This window comes from Pseudochaenichthys georgianus, chromosome 15 (genome assembly GCF_902827115.2).
Source record: "Pseudochaenichthys georgianus chromosome 15, fPseGeo1.2, whole genome shotgun sequence".
Classification (NCBI taxonomy): Eukaryota; Metazoa; Chordata; class Actinopteri; order Perciformes; family Channichthyidae; genus Pseudochaenichthys; species Pseudochaenichthys georgianus.
In genome coordinates this window covers 7,126,299-7,144,405 of record NC_047517.1, presented here as the reverse complement: position 1 = coordinate 7,144,405, position 18,107 = coordinate 7,126,299, and the positions used below count along the sequence as shown (strand labels likewise).

General features: G+C 43.0%; 1 protein-coding gene across 1 annotated transcript in view; it reads right to left on the bottom strand.

Moving 5' to 3' along the window:
- Positions 1 to 18,107, bottom strand: part of LOC117459981 (gamma-aminobutyric acid receptor subunit pi) — a 62,085-nt gene that overhangs the window by 8,572 nt on the left and 35,406 nt on the right. Inside the window, exons 5-6 of the mRNA XM_034101167.2 lie at positions 6,412 to 6,549; positions 5,785 to 5,937 (exon numbers count right to left, since the gene is read on the bottom strand). Coding sequence (XP_033957058.2) covers positions 5,785 to 5,937; positions 6,412 to 6,549 — 291 coding nt within the window. The remainder of the gene's footprint in view (positions 1 to 5,784; positions 5,938 to 6,411; positions 6,550 to 18,107) is intronic.

The window sequence follows — 18,107 nt, the reverse complement described above, 5'->3', positions numbered from 1 at the left end:
ATTAATGCCTCTTTCTCTCTGAGAGAAAACAGCATTATGGCAGAGCACGCACTCTCACGGTGCATGCCGTGGTGTGTTCAGGGACCTCAGTGAAAAATCGGCCGTTTTGTTCTCTGAGTGGAAACTGCATTATAGAAAAACGGCCCTTTCTGTGTCAGCCCCCCATGGGTCAAACTTCCTTTTATGGAGAGTTTAACGAGTTGGGCCACCAGAGAGTACCACAGCCTCATAGCTGCACAATGTTATGGGGAATGGAAAATCAGTGGTGTATTAACAGGGCGGACGGACAAGACACTGAGACTGGGTTATTCACTCCAGTTTTGCAGCATCCCTCCTCCGTTCAGAGGCATGAGAGAGGCAAATCTGTCATCCCAGGAGGAGATAGGTTTCCTCTCGGCATGTGCACTCTCAAGTCAGAGAGAAGGGGCACTATTCCCTGTACTTCCTGGTTCCCAAGAAGACAGGATAATTCTGGCCCATTCTGGATCTTCAAATGTCTGCACCAGCACATTGCATCCAAGAAGTTCCATATGTTAACTATGAAACAGTTACTGGCACTGGTGCAGCCTGGCGATTGGTTCACAACCATCGACCTGAAGAACGCTTACTTTCATGGGGAAATTGCTCCAAAACACAGAAAGTATTTGCGTTTTGCCTTCCAGGGAGTAGCCTACGACTACAACAGACTGATGTTCGGCTACTCCCTATCCCCACGCACGCTACGGCGCTGCAACCGCTGCGGGACCATGACATAAGGGTGTTCTTTGATCTGGGCGACCTCATAGTCATGGCCAGGTCCAGGGAATGGACAATGTTTCACACAGCCCAATTGATCCTACACCTAACCAAGTTCGGTTGAAAAAGAGTTGCGGTAAATTGGAAGAAGAGCTCCCCCATACCTCACCAGCAGGTAGAATATCTGGGGTTGATGCTCGATGCAGGCAGACTGCGTGCCACCCTGACAGAAAGCAGACAGGCATCCCTACTGCGGGTAGTCTGCAGGCTGTGTCAGGGGGCGACGATGACAGCTTTGATCATCATGCAGACTTTGGGTCTCATGACGGCTGCCACTCGGACTTCTGCATGCACGTCGCATACAGAGGTGGCTTACCGGCCTTCGTTTAGATCTCAAGACACAAACGACGTCTGGTGATCATCCCCCCCTCAGTAGAGAGCAACCTCCGATTCTGGGGGTCCCCAGAGAATCTGCGGAGGGGAGCTCCACTGGGGCAAGTGACCTCCTATATCACAGTCTTTACAGACGCTTCAGGGACAGGATGGGGGGGGACGTGCCTAGAGAGAGCTGTCGGTGGTTGATGGCCTCTGACAGAGGCTCGGCACAGCAACCTCCTGGAGCTGCAAGCAGTGATGTTGGTCCTACAGCACTTCAAACCCTTAATACGGGGCAAACATGTGCTAGGGAGGAGCGACAACCGAACCACAGTGGCGTACATCAACAGGCAAGGCGGAGTCCGCTCAATAGCCTTGTTGACCGCGGCAGAGAACCTGTGGTTGTGGGTTTCACAGATTGTGTTGTCTCTAACGGCCCTGCACATCCCGGGACGGGAGAACGGGGGGGCCGACCTCATGTCAAGAGGCGGACCCCTGCCAGATGAGTGGAGGCTTCACCCGGAGGTGGTGAAGCAGTTCTGGACTCAGTTCGGTAGAGCAGAGGTGGACCTGTTCGCCAATCGGCGCAACAGCCACTGTGCCCCGTGGTTCTCCCTGGCCCGGTGGGACAATCCGCCCTTGGGGGTGGACGCAGTTGCACACGAGCCATGGCCAAGGAAGCTGCTTTACGCCTTTCCACCGCTGCACCTCATCCCCCCCCTTCTGGATAGGGTGAGGCGGGAGCAGCTGTCAGTCATCCTAGTGGCCCCAGATCGCCGCCTGGCGCCGTGGTACGCGGGGTAACACAGATGATGGTGGGCCAGCCCTGAGCTATTCCTCAGGTCTGGGGAGCGCTGTCTCAGGAAGCAGGGGCAATAGGGGCGTTACCCACTCTGGCCAACCTCTCCAGGCCTGGCTCCTGAGAGGGACAGGCTGAGACAGGTGGGGCTGTCTGACAACGTTATTCAGACTATCCAAGCAGCAGGAGCAGAATCCACCACAGCCTGTTACAGGCCAAAGTGGGCGGGATTCCGGCGATGGTGTGAAGGAAGGAGTCTAGAGCCTCTGTCATGCACGCTGGGCTCTATTCTTACCTACTTACAGATACTGGTGGACAGGGGGCTGGCTCATTCCACAATTAAGGTGTATGCAGCAGCCATCTCGTCCTGCCATGAGGGATTTGGAGGCAGGTCAGCCTTCAGTCAGCCGCTTATGTCGCGGTTTTTGCAGGGGGTCAGGAGGCAGCGCCCAGTAGTGCACGCCTCCGCCCCACAGTGGGACCTGCTGTTGGTGCTCGAGGCTCTGGTCACAGAACCATTTGAGCCCCTGGAGCTCTCCTCCCTGAAAGCACTGTCATGGAAGACAGCATTGCTACTTGCCTTGACTTCGGCCAAAAGAGTGTCCGAGCTGACCGCTCTGTCGGTGCACCCAATCTGCCTTTTGATCCGGAGTGACCGTAGCGGGGCGACACTCAGACCAAACCCCTCATTTACTCCTAAGAGCCTAAGGAGGTCGTCCAGGTCAAGGGCTATTCAGTTAGGTGGCTTTAATCTTCCACCCCATATTGAGGCCAGGGAGGCTAAATTGCACCTCCTCTGCCCAGTGCGTGCGCTAGCATGTTATGTAGAGCGCACGGCTGCCATTAGACGCACTGAACAGCTGTTTGTGTGCTTTGGGGATGGTGTGGCTAGAAAAGCTCTCTCCAAGAAGCGCCTAACAGGATGGCTATGCGGGTGCATTACACGTGCCTATGGACGGGCGGGGAGAGCCCTCCCCACTGGGGTCCGTGCGCATTCTACACGGGCTGTGTCAAACCGCCTTATTCAGCAGCGTGAGTGTAGAGGATATCGGCATCTTGGTCTAAGCCAGGCTCCTTCATAAAATGTTATCTCCTGGACATGTCTGGCTCCTTCTCGTCGTCTGTGCTTGCCGAGGCAACGCATGACTGGTGAGAGGGGGGGTGGCTGTGGGTCAGCAGGTGTCTGACCCCCCCTGGACATAAAGCACTTGTGTTTTCCCATGCTCCTGAGGAACTCGGGAGACATGGTGCGCAATCAGCCCCATACAGGGCTGGAGGCAGGCTGGGAGAGCCTTCCTCACTATTGTCCATGCCCACTCTACATGGAGCGTGTGTGAGTGTGGGGGACGTGGTGCACTTATGTTTTCCCATGCTCCTGAGGGACCTGGGGAACATGGTGCGCGGTAGGCTCTAGAGATGGGCGAGTCATGATTCATCCGGATCATTAACCCAGATCCTAGTAATGAGCCGGTCGTGACGAGTCTCCCTCTCGATTAACCCGAGTCCTTTGAGTCCTACACCTGATGTGACGTAACAATTAAAACTATAAATTGCGTCACTCTTTACTCTCTTTATAACGTGTACAATCACATTACAACGTTGTTGTATCCAGAGATCCAGCAGACTCGTCGCCATGCACGAATCAACAGCAAATTCAGCCCCTCCTCCGGCTCCCGCGAGAGTCCCGTGAGCCGTGAGTGAGCCGTGAGTCGTTGGACTCGCGGGAGCCGTGAGTGAGCCGTGAGCCGTGAGTGAGCCGTGAGTGAGCCGTGAGTCCGCAAATCTCTGAGTCTGCTGCGACTCGTCGAGGGAGCCGTGGGACTCGCGGGAGCCGTGCGAGCCGGAGGAGGGGCTGAGTCTGCTGTAGATTCGTGCATGGGGACGAGTCTGCTGGATCTCTGGATCTGCTGCCTGCTATATGTTACGGCTCTGAGTCCTCGTAGGCTACTGGTCTCTCTCGATCATTGACCTGGATTCACGGATCCCGCGATTTTTCCGGCTCTAAATTAAGTTTCAGTGTAGACTTCTAACAAAATGGTCATGTTGTGCAACAGTCTCCTGTAATAATATCTGCATTTCCAATAAGGATCTTACTTGGAAACTCGTTTATTTTGAACATGGCACACAAAAAGAAACAAATGATAGAAAATTGCAAAACAGTTAGAATATATAAAATGTAATTATACAATTATTATTATTATTATTATTATTATTATTATTATTATTATTATTATTAAATGAAAACACAATTGTGCAAAATTAGCTTAAGTACAGGAACATATTAAAATAACTATATACATATAATGCAAAACACTTATTTTTTAAAATGCACACACACACACATGTTTTATTAAAGCAAAAGACACTGTGTAGCGGAGGTTAATGTAACGTTAGTTTAATATGCTGGTTAAATGCAACAACTTTTCGGTTTCACCGGTAGGATTTCTACGGTCTTGGTCATGCTGACTCATATGACTCAAATGACTCAAATGACTCATATGATCCGGATCTCTTCAATGATTGACTCAGAAGACTCCGAGTCCATAAAATGATCCGGATTTGCCATCTCTAGTAGGCTCCAGACGGAGTCTCCGCACAGATCTTTTCCATGCACACTCTACACGAGGTAAGCGTGTGTGAGTGTGCCTTATCCAAATTGCGGCCCCAACTTCTCTACGGTTACAACCGGATGGGAGGAAGTGGGGATGCAATGGATGTTAGCCAAAAGCCGGTCAGGGACGGTGTGGTGGGTCGATGTTGTTGGATGACAGGGCGTGTATACATCGGGGCTCCCATTGAGTCCAGTAGAGGGCGGAGCCTGTGTGAAATATAACAGGGGGTTACATATTGTAACCCTAGGTATTTAAGCACAGGAGGAGCCCTCTACCTGAGGGCCCTGTCTTTCCTAGTCCGCTCGCTGAAGAGTGTATAGGATAGTGGGCGGCGGGTGTAGCCGCCTTTATATACTGTGGGCCTGCGCGCGCATTCAGGTAGGCTCGCCCCAATTGGCCGGCTACATTTACGTAAACTCAGTAGGTGAAAGCACGCACAGCATGATAGAGAGTATCAATCAACAACTTTATTAATCCCGCAAAGGGCAATTGGTTATGAGCAGCATGTCATGTACACAGGCAGGAACACACAAGATGAAAACACACAGATACACCCGGGAGCACAGATGTGGATAACTATAATAATACACTATAAATAGTTCAAAGCATCACAATAATAAATAAATAAATAATCAAGTTAAAAGCCTTTTCAAGAATTTAAAAGTTTGAGTGCAGAAGGGATGAAGGATTTAGAAAAGCGATTAGTCCTTTGAGCAGGTAGAGCATATCTTCTCCCTGATGGCAACAGACAAAATTCATGTGAGAGTACATGACCTGGAGAGTTCAGAATGCTCTCTGCTTTCCGCAGAATCTGTTGGTTACAGAAGGAATTGAAGTCTCTCTGTTTCATGCCGATGATCTTGGGGTAGTACCCATAGAGTCCAGTAGAGGGCTCCGCCTGTGCTTATATACCTAGGGTTACAATACGTAACCCCCTGTTTCATTTTTTATAAGTGAGCATTGACCTCACCAAAATGTAGCCCCTTAAATCCAGTGTGCTTTTTAAGGTTTGAGAACGGTGTGTTCTCAAGCCCCCTGTGGTAGTGGCAGATTTAATTCAAGGCAACATCTAAGTTTGAATGTTCTCACTTACAAACACCAATCTCAAAGATGCTCTCTTCAACCCCTCAGCCCTTTAAATCTCCGAACCAATATCTGTGCTCACAAAAGGAGAGTAAAATAGATCTCATCTTTGTGTAGCCATACAAATAATTTTACTAAAGAGAAAATATCAGGGTAAGAAACATGTCTTTGTACTCGTACCTATACAAATGCGTGCTGGAACAGAGGACAGGGAGATCCAGAAGGAAACCCATGAGAGGACAACAAGCAGGCTGGAGGGGACGTAGGTCTCCAGGATGAAGTACAGAATGCTTCTCTTCAGCTCAAAGTGGAACACCAGCCTCGGGTAGTTGCCTTGGGACAAAAGGACAAAAGTGTGTCAATGTACAGTATTTCACAACAGAAACATGTGGTATGTATCTGATATGTTACCTATATATATATTACTGCTGTTTCCTGTTTTATTTTTTACATCTGCGTCATGTCTGTTTTTATTTTCTGTCTTTTTTTGTTTCCCCACCTTTTTGATTATCGGAACTGGCCTTAATAGTTCCACCTTTCCCCCAATCAGCTCTGCAACCACCTGCCCTCCTGTACACCTACACTTTATCCCCTCATTAGTTCAGATTCTATTCAAGTGCTGGTTTTCTGTTAGTCTTGGTTGATTGTTGTATGATGTTCAACGTGAAGTTATATTCTGTTTGTTTTAGCTTGCCTGTCTGGATTAAACCTAATAGAAATATTTTCTGTTAACTCGTCATTTGTCCTGTATTTGGCTCCAACCCCGCCCCACTACATGTGACATTGAGAGATGAAGGTCATTGTTACCAGTTTCATAGACGGCCTCTGAGACAGAAGTGTAGTGATCCTCTACGGTGTACTGGGCCAGCTGTAGGGTGTCCAATCCGCTGACAGACTCGTTTCCTCTGGTCCAGTAGAACATGATATCATTGATGTTGTAACCCCCTGTAGAAGTGAAAAAGAGATGGAAATCACCTTCATACGTAGATTACAGAAAAATTATCTAAAGTAGAAGTATTCAATGTATTTTTATTAAAATCTAATTGAATAAGGATGTCAAAGTTGTAATATTTTGTTTATATTGAAGAACACACAGAGAAATATCACCCAAAGTTCCTCTCAGCTCTACTTAAAGACAGTCTAAGGCTGGACTTGAACTGTTTTTCTGTTTGATTGCCTGCTGTTTTGTACTATTGATGTGTTAAGCTGCGGCTAGCTGCTTTAAGCTCTGATCAACCCACAGTACACTATCTCGTTCATCATAAGGCACCGTTAGCAACCAGCTGTACACAAGGCTTAATAAAAGCAGATTGAATGGCTGAATCCCAATCCGCACCCACGTGTCCACAGCGGCTTTTTTGGACATTTCTTACAACCATTTAGTTCTTGAGTGGGGTGCCACTAGGCTCCTGTTTGGACAAATGCTTGCAGTCAGCTCCTAGATTCCCAATGGCCCAATGAGGTCGCTCGTTTGGAAACTATTTAACATTATATGACAAAAATAGTTAACCCGTATGTACTTCTGAAAACATTTCAGGTGAAACGCATTCCATGGAGTCAAGAGATGCAGCGAGTTGTGCTGATGGCCCTTGACTTGCATAAATGGGACACCTGGCTGTGAAATTCCAACCCAGTCTCACGGCATTTCGTGTTCACCAACATGATTTTTAATCTATTGATTCGTGTTCACCAACACGATTTGCCCCTTTTTTTCGTGTTGCACAGCACGATTTTAAAAGCACTGTATTTCTACTGCCTGCAGCACGTCTTTTTCTCCGGTTGGGTCATGGGAGACCGGAACTGTGTGGTTCATAAAAACATGTTCTTACTCAATATCAAGCCACAATTATTGCTTTTATTTTAAATCGTATAATTTCGGACTTTTGTTGCCGTCTGTGAGGAAAATAAATGGGGCTCAGACAATAAATGGGGCTCAGAGCCTCAGAATACGGAAATCTGTATTTCCTTTTAATTCATTATTCTTTTCAAAATAACACACTGTTATTTACTCACCAATAACACACAATTATCCTTGCTTTTATTTATTGGTTTAATTCCATAATCTCGGGCTTTTTTGGCGTCCGTCAGGAACTGAATTTCAAAATAAAAATAACCGGAAACAGACGTAGGCCTATAAGGGACATTTCGAGCATCATTGCGATTGTCAACATTTCTGAGTTTAGGATGGCCGAAGACACTACACTACCCATAATCCCCAGCTATCGTTTAGGACTACAGTCCCCGTAAGGTTACGCAGAGCGTCAAACAGCTGTGTGAAATGGAACGAAACCACGCCAGACTATCCAAAACTGGAATCGAACGCCCCCCCAGAATTACACAAAATGTTCGCAACATTTTCTATGGGACGTCTCTACTGAACGTTTTCGTTTTTCCCACAATTAGAAGTTGGTGTTATCAAATGTAAAACATATAATTAATAAATGGGTGAAAATCGCTTGTGTCCATAATGCGCAGCATTACTACAGATGTAGCACTCCAGATCAGACTCAAAAGGGTGTGTCCCAGTCAAAGGCCCAGCGGATGCCAGTGGCTGGGGGTGTTGCCAAATTGCTAGAGGGCGTTGCCCAATTTCCCCATTTCTTCAATTACAGGATTTAACCATGAGATGGCGCTTCATTCACAAAATACACAATGGGTGTTGTAGAAACATCAATATTTTAGATCAAATAAAGTATATAGTTTGCTTTATGCAGTATATTTCCTGTAATATTGTACAGTAGATTGAAGTAAATCAACTTATACATTAAGATAAGATAAGATGGACCTTTATTAATCCCGTGGGGAAATTCAGTAGTTCAAACAGCAACAGGGTGAGAGTGAAAAACAGGACAGCACAGATTCACACAGATTAATAAAATCAAAAATAAGATGAGCGATAAAAAATAATAATAATAATGAGAAACTATGAAATAAGAAATGAATAAAACTAAAATGTAATTATCATATCATATATTATAATGTATTGTATTATTAAGTAATATCATACATTAACCCCATTATAGCAGATGCCACATTAAATGGATGAACACATGTATGCATCAATAATTACAAGTTGTAAAAATACTTATATGTATTTAATATTAACCCTTTGGAGTCGACCGTCACGCCGGCGTGATCAGATCACATGACCTGTTCAGATCACATGACCTGTTCAAGCCGGTGCCGCATAAAAACAACAGTCCGGACAACATTGCCGTGTGTTTCTGTCGAAAGTGCTGGCTTGAAACTACTGTATATCCCAGTCTTTGATTCATGCAAAAAGACCCAGTAAACACGGAGATACGGTGATATAAAGTTAATACATTTCAAAAGTATGAAATATGGAAGCACATATTTGAATATCTTCGCCATATTTGATCATTTTACGAAACGGAAAATACTGGAAAATGTAGATCCTGCTCAACAAGATGTATATGTGTATTTCTGTCGAAAGTACTGGCTTGAAACTATATGCCAGTCTTTGTTTCATGCAAAAATACCCAATAAACACGGACATACGATGATATAAAGTTAATACAGATATATTTCAGAAGTATGAATAATGGAAGCACATATTTTAATATTTTCGCCGTATTTTATCATTTTACGAAACGGAAAATACTGGAAACTGTAGATTCTGCTCAACAGGATGTATTTACCAGGAAGGGGTGAGGTAATCAGGTAAACGGAGTGATACGAAACGAGACGAAAATAGACGAAGAGGGACGGCGGGAACCGAAGAGAGACGGCGGGAAATGGAGAGAGACGAAGATATACGAAGACAGGCTGCGGGAGACGAAGAGAGGCTGCGGGAGACTGCGATTGAAGTAAAGTGACAAACAAACATTGAAAATGTAGATATAGTTAGATATATTTAGAGTTTTGAAGACTCAACTATGATGAAGAGAACTCTGAACGTGAGTCAAGCTTTAAGCTTGTTTTTTGACATGGAGGAGGAGGAATCTGTGATGTTGCCCTCTGTGTCGTAGTTGACAGAAACCGCTTTGAAGCGTGGCACAGATAAAGACAGAAAAAACAGATTTTTGTACATAATGTGTATATATATATATATTTGTATTATATTTATAATAACACTTTTGCCTTATCAGAATGAAATCCCATGCTACCTCAATCAAACTTTCAAATTATCATAGTCACATCCCATGTATATATTTCCAGCTTTCAAATGGTTTCGTTGTGTATGTTTGTGTTGTGAAAAATAAAATCATTTTCAAAATCTGTTTTTACATATATGTTGTGATTTTGGGTCCAAAATGTTCATATAGTAGAAGATCACCTACATCCAAACGAAATAAATATAATTAATTATGATGAATACGTTAAGTCTTGTTCATTGTTTTTCACTTTTATTAAATGTTTGATATGTCCGGTGGAAAATCGGACATTCAAAATGCAGCATATTTTCACTCTTACACACATATATTCTCATTTTACATACATACATTTTCACTCTTACACACGGATATTCTCCTTTTGCTCTCATGCGAAATCTACTAAATCAAAGTATGTCATGTATATTTAGTTTTCGTTGATGAGACGAGACGGACTAAGGTGTTAATGGTGGACTATCGGACATTCAAAATGCAGCATATTTCCCCCAAGTGTCTGTCAAAATGCATTTTACGTTTCTAACTTGCAATATCAATATTTCAGCTCTCTTCACTCCAGAAGAGCGATCTCCCTCTCTCTCTGTGTGCGGGGGATCACAGGAGGGGGGAGAGCTGTGGAATGTGACTCCACACATTCCGATGGCCAATTAGTTTTAAACAAAGGGTCCCCAACATACATATGAAACATGGGGGGGTTGGGGCTGGAGAACGGTATGGTCCTACCGTTTTCATACTTTATATATCTTAGCATATTCATACACACTGTTCATACTGCTCACAGGCTGATATCTAGTGTATTCATACCCCTCACTGTTTATTCATCATTCAATTAATTATATATTTTATTCTGTAGATTGTGAACATTACTTTTCACTTTACTGCTTGTTGCTCCTGGTTAGAAGCTAAACTGCATTTCGTTGTCTCAGTATCGGCGGTCACTCCTGATGAACCCACCAGGGCTGTTTCCTCAGAACGAGAGGAAAGTTTTTACCAGGACAGCTTTTTTAAGGGACAGCATCGCCCTGAGATCTATGCTGCTAATATGTTCATGGCCATAACGCCATTTGTAACATATGGTGAAAATAACCAACTGGACTGGGACCAATGGGAAAATGCCTCTTCCCCTCAATGTGAAGCAACAGATTGAGTCTTATGTTTCCAATCGGTTCCCAAATCTGAACATTGACCAGTGGCATAAGATCAGGAGCCGGGTAAACGAGAGACTGAGGAGCCCCAGAAAAACAGATCCCGAAATCGCTCGTCCTGGTTTCCGCAGCAGATAGGCCTACAGCATGTGTCTGTTACTGTATGTCAGTTATTTTAAATAAAATGGTGAAAACTGAAGTTGAAAATTGTTTCCTCTTTTTATTTTCGGGATGGGGAGACGTGTGTGATTAAAAATTCATTCGCAGAAATGTAAAGTGATCTAACTAAGTTCGATTCATATTCTTGACGGGAAGAGCCGTGTAAATGGGTGGCCATATGCATTTGAAAAGCAATATAAATCACACAGTTATTATGCAATAGGCTATAAAAGCACCACCGATTACCTTTCTCCAATTCAAACTCTTGACGGGAAAAAAGGAAGGTGTAAATGGTTGGGCTATACTGTACTGTATACATACAAAGGCCATTCAATAGACGTTCAATATATAGTATTCGTTTATTAGAGTCGGCTTGACTCGGTTTGCATTCATAAAGAATGCACAAATGTGTTTAATCGTTAATGTCATAGTATTCGTTTATTAGTCCCCGAGGGGAAATGGGTAGCAGCACATCACAGAGGCATTTAAAAAGTGAAGAACATTCAAGTTAAACAATACTAAGTAAACAATTAACACAGTCAATTATGTGGATTAAATCACATTTATTTCGTTAAAAATAAACGAAATGACTCGGTTTGCATTCATAAAGAATGCACAAACGTGTTTAATCGTTCATGTCAGATATGTAGGCCTACTAAGTAAATAGCCTACATTAGTTCCTGCTCAAGATTAGATTCAACTTTATTGTTATTGCACAGATTACAGGTACTGAGACAACGAAATGCAGTTTAGCTTCTAACCAGGTGCAACAAGCAGTGAAGTGAAAAGTAATGTTCACAATCTACAGAATAAGATATATAATGAATTGAATGATGAATAAACAGTGAGGGGTATGAATACACTAGATATCAGCTGTGAGCAGTATGAACAGTGTGTTAATCGTTAATGTCAGATATGTACTAAGTAAATAGCCTACATTAATTTCATGATGGATTAAACCACATTTATTTCGTTAAAAATAAACAAAATGATTAAATGCAGGGTGAATTGCCCTAATGTGGAACATTTTTGCATTTCAGACTTCGGGAATATATTGCGACATGAAGCCGATACAATAAATCAAAATCCAGTAACATTCTGAAATCCCCAGGATGTGTCCTAATCAAACCAAAAGAGAACATGCAGATATTAAACTCATACAAGAAATGGTAGACATATTAGTACTCTTAGTGCCAAGTTGTCTCAGACAATCTGTTTTCCTAATGTGGGACAGTTCTGTGCAAAATGTGGGACACTGAAAAGTCTATATTAAAAAGCCTCAGTCACCTTCATTCATGTAATAAAATCTCAGGCCAGTAACACTCAAAGCTACAGTAAATGTGCAATACCATGCTATGTTACTATTTATAATGTTATTGTTGTTACAACAGAAGATGTTTTTATTTAAATTGAAGTTAAATGCATCAATCTGGTGCACTGAGGGCAAAATTAGTAGATTTATGGATACGGCTCTCAACACTCATATGAAACAGAACTGTTCTTACAATGTGTGTTGGAAGGTATTAAATTACTATGCATATGTTATTGTGTAAACACACAGCTGATCACCTGAGAGCTGCCGTTTCATTCAGAGCGTTTAAAAAAAACGACGGTCTGATTTCAACAACTCAATGTGTGATTATTATAGCAGTAATATTAGACACTAATAATACAGTAAACTATGAACACTGTACATATTATTGTTTGCCCGTGGGATTAGGATGATCGGTAGAGAGCCGCTGCGTCGGATGTGATATAAAAACAAAGCGATTATTGTTGTTGTTGTAAACTCACGTGGATTAAATGTAGTGCATTCATTTCAACTCGCGAACATATGATACATTAAATGATCGCGAGGATCACGATCGAACATCGTTTGTTTGACCCTGGATGCATTTCCTGATCTAAAAACATAGCGATAGTTTTGTACTTACGCCAACGTGAATTAAACATTATTTTGTTAAATAAAAACATGGTGATGTTTAGTAAATGATTACATGTCTCTTACTTAAGCACAGAATGTGATCCTATCTGTGACATATATGGATCTTAACAAATATCCACTATATCAGATCCCTGTAGATCAGCTGTTTATTTCACATGAGTTCCAGTGTGGCAGCTTTTCACGGCTCCCCCTGGTGGATCCATGATCCATTGCTGCTGGTTTCATTATAATTAAATGTATTTATCAAGGGGGCGTTTCAAGTCCTGCGGGGGGGTTTTCCTTTTCAGCAGGGGCCCACCCCGTGCCGATCACGGACCCGCCCGGGTAGGCGTCTGAAACGAAGCGCTACATCTGTATATACCCACATGACAGCTCATTGTTACTTTGTAATTCTACTCCACAACAATTCAGAGGTTAACCTGGTATTTTTACTCCACTGCATTTATTTGAGTTACTTTGCAGATTCTGATTAATTATGTGAAATATAAACAACCCTTAAATCAGACTTTAGTTACACGTGACCTGAGTAAAATTCAGGTAAGGTGATTGTCAAGTGCCAACAATCAGGAGAGATATTTGATAGTTGGTGCTTGAGAAGACTAAACATGTATCTGCAATTGACATGAATGGAAACGAGTAATAAAGTATATTCATTACTCGTTATTCTCTACTGATAGTTAATTAAAGACTGTATATTATGGCTATTTTGCACATCCCTTTCAAGATTTTCAAAGGTTTATTGACATATCATACACAACTACGGTGTAGTTATGCAATGAATGAAACACTTGGGTCACAGGTTCCTCAACAGTGCATTACAAGACATCTATCAATATGTGTGTACCTCCACCATTAAACATATTCATATTCTGCACATTTCTTATTCTATCTACATACATAAGTGTATAATCCATATGTATAATATCAGTTAAAATAAGTGCTTCAACATAGTTAACATTGCAGGAAAGCAATATATTAGACGTTAAGTACTTTGTATTTATCTGTAGATAGATACCCCCAAAGTTTTTTTCTTATTTAAAAGAATACCTTAATCTGTTATTTAATGTTTAAATAAAGGTTAATCCGTTTTTCTGTTTTGCACCTCCTCCTATTAATATCTTTGTACATCCTGCTCTAAACTGTTTTATTGTAGAGATCACTTATAGTATCTTCTTGATTTTTTATATTCTATATTTCTATCACAGACCTTCTACTTTCCCCCTATGAAAGTATGTACTATTTTTATTCAAATATTCAAATAATATTTGATGAAAAAAATATTAAGAGTACATTATTGTTTTTATGTGTTATATTAACACATAAAAACAATAATTCAATAACGTGCTTTAACCACTAGGCGGTGCACACAAGGTACACAGAGCCATAATAACTTTGTATTACTAGTGTAGGAGACGTTTTATTCATGCTTTCACATAATTTTACAGCATATTGCTATACTATTTCAGACTCAGTATTTACATTCTTACATTCTTACATTCAAAGAAAATCAGTAATATCTTTAAAAACGACAGTCTTTTTATATCAGCTGTGCACTGTTATGGTGTAAATATAACCTATCTGTGAATTAGATCAAATGTAAAAGTCAGCCGAAATAGTGTTGATACTGCAAGGAGACGTATTGTGTGAAGAGAAATTGAAGATGTTGTTTAGTTGTTGAATATATTTATGATCCACGTCAAGTATTCAGTTTCGGCGGCATTTTCTCAGTTTTTCCAAAGGTCTTCTCATCAGGGCTCTATAAATAAAGAACTACTGCAGATCTGTAATATGTAATGCAGCCGAACCGTGTATTACAATGCCGTTATGTGAAGACTTTCAAAGAGAAAAGCAAGAGCACTCGGAATTAAGTATTATTTTATTCTTTTAAAATGTTTTCCGGATTTCATATCATATAAACACCAAATCCCAGCATGCATTGCGGCTAAAACATCCAATAAACGAGCTTAAAACCATAGCTGAGGATCTTGGGTAATCGCTCGAAATGCCTACGTCTGTTTCCGGTTATTTTTATTTTGAAATTCAGTTCCTGACGGACGCCAAAAAAGCCCGAGATTATGGAATTAAACCAATAAATAAAAGCAAGGATAATTGAGTGTTATTGGTGAGTAAATAGCAGTGTGTTATTTTGAAAAGAATAACAAATTAGAAGGAAAAAAAGATTTAAAAAATACAGATTTCAGTATCCTGAGGCTCTGAGCCCCATTTATTTTCCTCACAGACGGCTACAAAAGTCCGAAATTATACGATTTCAAATAAAAGCAATAACTGTGGATTGATATTGAGTAAGAACATGTTTTTATGAACCACACAGCTTCCGGTCTTCCACGACCCGACCGGAGAAAAAGACGTGCTGCAGGCAGTAGAAATACATTGCTTTTAAAATCGTGCTGTGCAACACGAAAAAAAGGGGCAAATCGTGTTGGTGAACACGAATCAATAGATTAAAAGTCGTGTTGGTGAACACGAAATGCCGTGAGACTGGGTTGGAAATGCACCGTGGTATCATCAGAATGAATTGCCCGGCTGCTTAGTGCTGACCCTGTTGACACATTCCATGAGGACTGAACGCTAATAAATGTCAGTGAGGAGCTGCAAGGGGCGAAATGGTATAGCTACGAATGGTACAACACTTTGCTGTGACGTATTTTGTTACTTTGTCAACACCAAAGCATGACAGAAAGTGTATTTCAACTCCACCTTTGGGCAATAATAAAAGATACGGTTTGAGTAAAACGTTATGCAATATAGCTCATATGCTTGCATTCCTCTTATTTGATGTGTATACAGTATACAGTATACACTACCATTTTAAATCCTTAATGTAAATGTAGAGTCTCTGTATACATTTCATATGCAAGGCTAAACACCCATGTGCCTCTCCTTGTTTACCATGTTTTATGCTTCCAGGCCTCGCCTAGTAAACCCTTGTTTTCATAATGCTATGAATTGTGAGTAATTCCCTCAGGCAAAGCATTTATGTATGCAGACTTACGGAGTGTGTATAACGGGCTCAAAATGTCTGCCAGCGAGCCCTTGTTGCAATGACAATGTACAGTACGGCCGCACGAAGCCCTCACACATTAAGCGGGAACTCGCCTCGAAGTCTGTGAGTCAACAACTGACTCATGTGTCAAATGGCCACAAACACCATCCATCCATCCATCCATCTTCTCCCGCTTATCCGTGGTCGGGTCGCGGGGGTAGGAGTTCCAGCAGAGAGCCCCAAACTTTCTTTTCCCTGGCGACATCAACCAGCTCTGACTGGGGGATCCCAAGGCGCTCCCAGGCCAGCGAAGAGATATAATCCCTCCACCTGGTCCTAGGTCTACCCCTTGGTCTCTTCCCAGCTGGACGTGCCTGGAACACCTCCCTAGGGAGGCGCCCAGGTGGCATCCTAACTAGGTGCCCGAACCACCTCAACTGGCTTCTTTCGACGCGAAGGAGGAGCGGCTCAACTCCGAGTCCCTCCCTGATGACCGAACTTCTCACCTTATCCCTAAGGGAGACACCAGCCACCCGGCGGAGGAAACCCATCTCGGCCGCTTGTATCCGCGATCTCGTTCTTTCGGTCATGACCCATCCTTCATGACCATAGGTGAGGGTAGGAACGAAAATGGCCCGGTAGACAGAGAGCTTTGCCTTCTGGCTCAGCTCCCTTTTCATCACAACGGTGCGGTAAAGCGACTGCAGTACCGCTCCCGCTGCTCCGATTCTCCGGCCCATTTCACGCTCCATTGTTCCCTCACTCGAGAACAAGACCCCGAGATACTTGAACTCCTTCACTTGGGGTAAGGACTCATTCCCTACTTGGAGTGGACAGTCCATCGGTTTCCTGCTGAGAACCATGGCCTCAGATTTGGAGGTGCTGATCCTCATCCCAGCCGCTTCACACTCGGTTGCGAACCGATCCAGTGAGTGCTGAAGGTCGCAGACCGATGAAGCCATCAGAACCACATCATCTGCAAAAAGCAGTGGTGCAATCCTTAGTCCACCGAACCGCAGACCCCCTCCCCCACGACTACGCCTCGAAATCCGATCCATGTATATTACAAACAGGATTGGTGACAAAGCGCAGCCCTGGCGGAGGCCAACCCTCACTGGAAATGGGTCCGACTTACTGCCGAGGACCCGGACACAGCTCTCGCTTTGGGAGTACAGAGATTGGATGGCCCTGAGTAGAGACCCCCTCACCCCATACTCCCGCAGCACCTCCCACAGTAACTCCCTGGGAACTCGGTCATACGCCTTCTCCAAGTCTACAACACACATGTAGACCAGATAAGCGTACTCCCAAGCCCCCTCCAGGATCCTTGCGAGAGTAAAAAGCTGATCCGTCGTTCCACGACCAGGACGGAATCCGCATTGTTCCTCCTCAATCTGAGGTTCGACAATCGGCCTGACCCTCCTTTCGAGTACCTTGGAGTAAACTTTCCCACAAACACAAGTCAGATAATTGCTTATGTAGTCAGCTGGATGCACACATAGGCAGCAGTTACCTAACATGTTCTCTGAAAGTTTATAAGGTCATAATGTTAGTAATAGTAATAGTAAAAAAATGTAAATTATAGTGTCCGTCCAAAACACAACCATTGCTTGTAGTGAAAACCACCCTTGAATGATGGGATAGTAGACTAAAAGCTTTAGGAATCCAAACTATAACATATAATAAGTACCCTGTATCAAGATTGAGGCAAAACAACTGAAACTAGAACTTTTTAGAGAGGTTGAGAAAAACAAAACACTTCTGGGCTCATTTGGGTGGATTTTCCATATCTCTGGAACCCATCGGTCGATTTTGATGATTGACACCTGTTTTAAACCGTTAGAGCCAATATAATCGAGGGGAAGTTCCTAAAATCCATCTAAACATCACCCATTGGTGAAGGACTGACGCGCAGCCAGAATGCCCAAAACCGGAAGCTGGGTTGCAGCTCTCATAGCTCTCAGCTTGATATGAAATCTCCGTATTTGACATAAATCTTATGATGGATTATCAGTAATCATTTTAAAGTGACACAGACACATTGGATTAACCTTCAGCAGCGTTTTTATCATTTTAATGCCATTGCACACAACTTTTGATCAGAAAAACAGCAAAGGTAA